This window comes from Antedon bifida, chromosome 10, assembly GCF_963402885.1.
Source record: "Antedon bifida chromosome 10, ecAntBifi1.1, whole genome shotgun sequence".
Taxonomy (NCBI): domain Eukaryota; kingdom Metazoa; phylum Echinodermata; class Crinoidea; order Comatulida; family Antedonidae; genus Antedon; species Antedon bifida.
The window spans coordinates 16,379,003-16,385,455 of NC_136235.1; the positions used below are offsets into that span (position 1 = coordinate 16,379,003).

General features: G+C 33.6%; 2 protein-coding genes across 2 annotated transcripts; both read right to left on the bottom strand.

Moving 5' to 3' along the window:
* Positions 1-466: 466 nt before the first annotated feature.
* LOC144854862 (uncharacterized) lies at positions 467-3,301 on the bottom strand. The gene has a single exon (XM_078712861.1). The coding sequence runs from the start codon at positions 3,188-3,190 to the stop codon at positions 1,466-1,468; it is 1,725 nt and encodes a 574-aa protein (XP_078568987.1). The 5' UTR covers positions 3,191-3,301; the 3' UTR covers positions 467-1,465.
* Positions 3,302-4,817: 1,516 nt separating this feature from the next.
* Positions 4,818-6,446, bottom strand: LOC144853504 (uncharacterized). The gene has a single exon (XM_078711199.1). The coding sequence runs from the start codon at positions 6,444-6,446 to the stop codon at positions 4,818-4,820; it is 1,629 nt and encodes a 542-aa protein (XP_078567325.1).
* Between the last annotated feature and the right edge of the window lie 7 nt (positions 6,447-6,453).

Sequence of the window (6,453 nt, forward strand, 5' to 3'; positions counted from 1 at the left end):
TATCAAATATCAAAGTAACATTACCGTCGAGAACCTTTATGTAAAATCGGCTATGTTCTTTTCATTTGACCTTTTTTTCGAATAAATTTCTCAAATCAGATACTTTACTTGTATGATTAACTTTCTTCATTTCTTTGAATTTGAATATAATTGTAATGGAGGTTGGTTGTAAGTCTGAATTCAATAATGCATTTTACTTTATATGTGCTATAATTTGATTTTCTTAGTATTAACTAATTAATTAATAGGTTATAGATTACAAGCTTAAAGTATAGTGATAATGAAGTGAATTGAACTGAAAAATGTACAGTGTAACTTCCTCGTTTCAGTTTCGTATATACAAAAGTTATGGACTATTTATAGCTTTCTTTCAGTAGTCTACCAGCCTTTTATAATTCATTTCTTTGGATTTGAATATAATTACAATGGAGGTTGGCTGTAACTCTGAATTCAATAATGCATTATGTTATGTGTGTTATAATTTGATTTTCTTAGTATTGACTAATTAATTAATTAAAGATGTATTGTCCCCCAAAAACATGAAAAATTAAGATTAATTAAATCAGACTTTTAATAGGTAATTTTGTAGTTTTAATCAAGTTAATCACTTCCGTAGAAAAAAAACCTAAACAAAAATAATGTTTTCACTTAGAAAAAGACAAAATAAATGGTTAAATTCAAACCCATTGACTGGCAGCCAATTTTACTATTTTTTGCTTTAAATTACAGTTTTTCAGGTAAAGAATTTAATTTCAGGGGGACAATACATCTTTAATAGGTTATAGATTACAAGCTTAAATAAAGTATAGTGATAATCAAGTGAATCGAACTGAAAAATGTACACTGTAACTTCCTCGTTTCAGTTTCGTATATACAAAAGGTATGGAATATTTATAGCTTTCTTTTAGTAGGCTACCAGACTTTTATGATGATATTGTGTGTAAACATACATGGATGATATTTAGAAATGGAAACATTCATAGAAATGTGATGTTTGTATACTTATGCCCTTGCGTTCATAAATGCTTAATAAACTATATATAGCCTATATAGCCTAGCATATCTTTCATTATCTTGAGGTTATTTGACAAATTCAAATATATTAAGCTGATTCTTCCCTTAATTGCATCGCTTAAATTAATAACTTTATGATGTGATTTCAAATTAAATTATATTTCGTCTGATATATACAAAGAATTAGGCCTATAAACTCTAGGCCTACATTTATCGAAAAACACTTTTTTAATACTAGAATAATACGGTACATTTCAAAATACCTGTAACACCTATTTTTCATGATAAGAGAAGAGGTTTATTTGAAAATTGGAACCATTGAATTATTATCAATGTGGTTAAACATGATTATATTCTATATGAAACTAAAAAAATAAATAAAAGAAGAGAAAAAAATCAACCAGCTAAAATATATTATCTGAAAAGGAAGCATAAATATATATTTCTATTTTTAAAGTTTTATTGGTTTTGCATATAGGTCTTCCATATCCTGTACTTCATCAGTATTGTGTTGTATGTGATCCTTTCCACCTTTATTTGGTTTTGCATAAAGGTCTCCAAAATCGGTTACTTCCTCGTCATTGTGTTTCGCGTGAACTGTTCTGCCTTTATTTGATTTTGCGTAAAGTTCCCCAAAATCCTGTATTTCATCATTATTGTTTTTCGCGTGAACTGATTTGCTTTTATTTGGTTTGGCGTAAAGTTCTCCAAAATCATCTACTTCGTCATTAGGGTTACTAACTTCACTTTTTACTCTTTTCATTGGTTTTGCATATAATTCTCCAAAATCTGTTGGTAGGCCTACAACGCTTGCTTTTGATTTTACCGGTTGTGCATACAAAGCATCAATATCATCTTCATCTGTCACATTTCCCTCCTGGTCAAAGCCAACAGACGTACCACTAGGCCTACTTCTAAAAGTGTCCAATGTATTTACGTACCTCACTGTTCCTTCATTCTCATCTCTAGCAGTTATATCTATACGCCTATCATATGGAATGGAGTGAATGGAAGCTGCTTGTTCCGAATCACCAGTTTCATTTGTTTTTAGCACATTATCATAGTAGCTTGAAGTAACTTTTTGACTTCGATTCTCTCTTTGCCCTTTCCGTTTTCGATTTTGACATAGAATGCACATCGCAAGACATACTAATAGTATCAAAACTACAGCTCCAGCTACTATCAGTATTATTAACAGTGTGCTATTTTTCTTCTCCTCCTTCGAATCATTCGAATCATTTATTGATATTTTCACAGAATCATTACCACTCAATCCAGACGACGTCATAGCTGTACATTCTACTACTTTCTCGTTATCTTCTGATTGTAAATTTGATATAGTTAATTCAGTATTTTCACTGTTTAGTTTGAACTTTGTATTTTGATTAACTGGTTCATCACCATATTTCCAGGAATAGGAAGTTATATTCCACGGGCTCATTACCATACATGTAAATTCTAATGAGTTACCAACAGCAAAAGATGTAGTATTTGCAATCATGGTGACCGTTGGTGGAATTGCTGTCTTTATAAAACAACTTTGGTTAGCAGTTGCTGCTACACCCTCTGCTTTGCATGTAAATATTGACGTCTCATCTTCACTGGTCAACAAATGGTTCAGCACAGCAACATAAGATAAGTTATTTACAGAACTTTGATATTCTGTAACCTCTTTACCGTTTCTGTACCATTGTAATACTGGTCTTGGATCGCCACCATTTGCACTGCATGTCATTGTAAGTGTTTTCTCCGTATTGACAATACTGTTATCAGATTGACACGCTGGATATTTTGAATCTAACTTTGTTCCTATGATAACGATGAGTGTGACATTCATCGATACCGATCCATGTTGACAGTAATATTTAAATTGACCATCTTCCACTGTGCTATTTAATATTGTCAGTGTACTCTTCTTTCTATCGTTGTAAATGTTGAATTCATATCTGGAATTGGTAGTCTCTCCCTCATGCGCTAAAACTATAACGCTTCTGAATATTTTAAACCACTGCCATCTCCTCGTATCTGACGGCGAACTAATACTGCATTCAAAGGTAGCCTTATCTCCCACCAACACTTTGATTTCAGTAGGATGTATTGTAGGCATTTCAGTATTAACAAACAAACTGTAATAAATCAACATTAACCAACATCGAACAACGTAAGAGTATACCATCTTGCTTTACTTTCCAAAATGATGTTTACTATCAGAAATACGAGAACTTATCTGATTTAAATGTATTCCTGATTCACAGAAACTGGAGCGATTGGTTAGTGTTATCGATGGTTGTCTGTTGGTCTCGGTTAAGCGCGTCTGTTATATTTCAATTCGTTTTTGTTGTACATGACACGCAATGGCAATATTTACATAACGTTAACAATGGTACGCCTTATGAGTTTAATTTCTTTTCAAAAACATCTTGTTTCCTTTATGCTTCGTATAGTTGATCCAAAACCTTTAAATTAGCATGTTATGTCAACTAAGTTTCACCTATAAATTGCTGTCAAAAAATCCCATAGCACTAATACTTGTGTAGAACCAAATATAATAATAATTTAATAATATATAAATAAATAATATTAGCTCCAATAAAAATATATATAATGTTTCGTCATAAGTGAACAATGAAAAATTCTTTATGTGTAAGATACCTGAACTACTTTCAAATATAACTTAACCTAACCCTCTGAATAATCTCTCTCACTATAAAGTAAAAAGAAGATTTGAACCCCATACATCGGCATGCAAAGTCCATAGTCTCAACGGAAATCGTTTGCATTAGCTCTTACGCCATACCTTATGAATGTGACTAATGAATATTTATGTTTATTTTGTGACTGTCAATGAGGGGTCTTCAACTCATGTACGATAAGAAATATCGCTACCAGAAAAGTAGTATTTGAACATGTTTTTCATGAAGTTACTATTCTCATAGGAACACAAATTATAGCTTTATGAATACCTTGGTAGAGGGCGCATGAAGCCTAAGTTAACGATGCCAACAAGTATGGTAGTTATTATTAATGTTGGTCTTAAATTTAAACAAAAGAAATACATAATATTTCTCTTCTAATGTCTTTTATTACGTATTATTATTTTGTTGAATATTAGTATTTAAAAAAAATAGATCTTTTATAAAACAAAACAGATCAATTTCAAGTATATGTGTAAGGATTCAATATATTTATACACCAAGCACACTGGCCATCATATGTGTGTGATAAGCACTTAGAAATATTGTATTAAGCGCTATATAAGAATACCATTATTATTACTAACAAAATAATATTCCTAAACAATAAAAAACACATCCATGTTAAGTTGAAGCTAACATTACTGTAACACATGTATTGATCAATCAATCATCTCTGTTGGAAATCAGATGTAGTGCTATGGAGGAACTTATTTTTAAAAAAAGTCCACTATTTTTAACCGATACATTAATTAACCGATAGAATCATTTAATTAAACAATAATAATAATATAGTGACTGGTATACCGTTATTAAATAACTGTACTGTAATAGTTTTAAAATAATTGTCACGGATATCATAATAATGTTATCAATTTACATAAAATAAATAAATTATAACAGACATAATAACAGATGACAAAATTTCGTTTTTGTAAAAGCTAAAACGGAGTACTTACTCTGACGTTTCGATTTTTATCAGAGATCATTCTCAACTGACTGCGGAGTGCTAATGCAGCTTGGTCATGTTTGACGTTATCTGTTGATGACGTCGTACGCCTCCGGTTGTAGGTTGGAGGTTGTGCGGGGCTCGGCCAGGTGATGTGTCTATCAAATCATTGTACAAATGCGAGAGTTCGTTGGCTCCAGTGTCCTGGTCTTCTCTTTATTTCTCCTTATATGTAATGATTCTCTAATCTGTCTGTCTTTTCGTTTAGGCTCTTTGGTTAAGATGGTAGCCTCCCAGTTCGGTACATGATTGTGTTTTATGACATGTTCTGTAATGGCAGATTTGTGTATGATCGATGATGTGGATGTTTTGGAAGCCCTAGTCATTACTCCCCCCGTGTTTGTTGTAACATCTTTTTTGTGATCATTAATTCTTGTTTGTAATGCCCTCCCTGTTTCCCCAATGTAAACTTGTGGACAGTTGTGGCAGGTGACTTCGTAGATTACTCCACATGTATCCATCTTCTCGATTTTATCTTTTGGGTGGACGAGGCTATTCTTGATTTTATTTTGTGGTAGGAAATAGGTTCCGACATTGTGACAGGAGAGAGTGCGTCGTATTCTTTCTGCCATTCCTTTTACATAGGGGATTCCTATGCTACCTCTCATCTTGATCTTTTCCTTCTGTGGTTCGTGTCCTTTGTTCTTTTTTCTTTTTCGGTTTTCCATAACTCTCTGGAAGGACCACTCTGGATACTGGCAGTTATGTAACGCTTTCTTGATGTTATCCATCTCAACTTTCCTCAAATCCATATCTCCCACTACCTTCTCAGCTCTGTCCACAAGCGTGTTTATAAGCCCCAGTTTGTGTTCGAGAGGATGATGTGAGTTGAAATGTAAATATTGGTCTGTGTGGGTGGGCTTCCGATAGACTGAGGTGGTAACTGTTCCGTTGTCATTGAGTGTGATGAGCATGTCTAGGAAAGGTATTGTGTTGTTTGTCATGGATTCTGTGGTGAATTTGATGTTGTCCGTTATATCGATGTTGTTAAGATGTGTGTTAAATGTATTTACTGTACCTGTGGGGATGATAGCTAATACATCGTCAACGTATCGTTTCCAATACACAGGCTTGATGTTGGTGGGTGCCGTGTTTATGGCTTGATGTTCGAGCCACTCTAGATACAAATTCGCCAATATAGGACTTATTGGGCTTCCCATAGCAATGCCTTGTATTTGCCTATAAATGTTACCATTGAACGAGAAATAGGTTTTGTTCACAATTAAACCGAGGAGCTCCATTATGTCTGTCACGTGTAGTTTAGTTCTATCCGGAAGTGTCGGATCTGTTGTTAGGCGATTTTCGACAACTTTGAGGGCCTCTTCTACTGGTGTTTTTGTAAACAGAGATACTACGTCAAACGAGACAAATGTTTCACTTGGTTTGACTATTATTTCTTTTAGTTCACTCGCCAACTCTCCTGAGTAAGTTACATGATGTTCTGTGTTTCCGACAAGCGGACCCAGGATTTTGGCGAGGAATTGTGCAACGGTGTAAAAAACGGTGTTGATGTTATCTACTATAGGTCTTAATGGCCAATTTGGTTTATGTATCTTCGGAAGACAATACAACCTAGGTACGATTTCAGCCGTGGGAAATAGCCATTCTTTCTCTCTGTAGTTGATTTTCTTTTCTTTGAACAACCTGCCTATGATGTTAACCACTTTTCGTTTAAATTTTTGTGTTGGATTACGTTTTAGCAGTTCGTAAACATTAGTGTCGCTTACCATGGTTCCC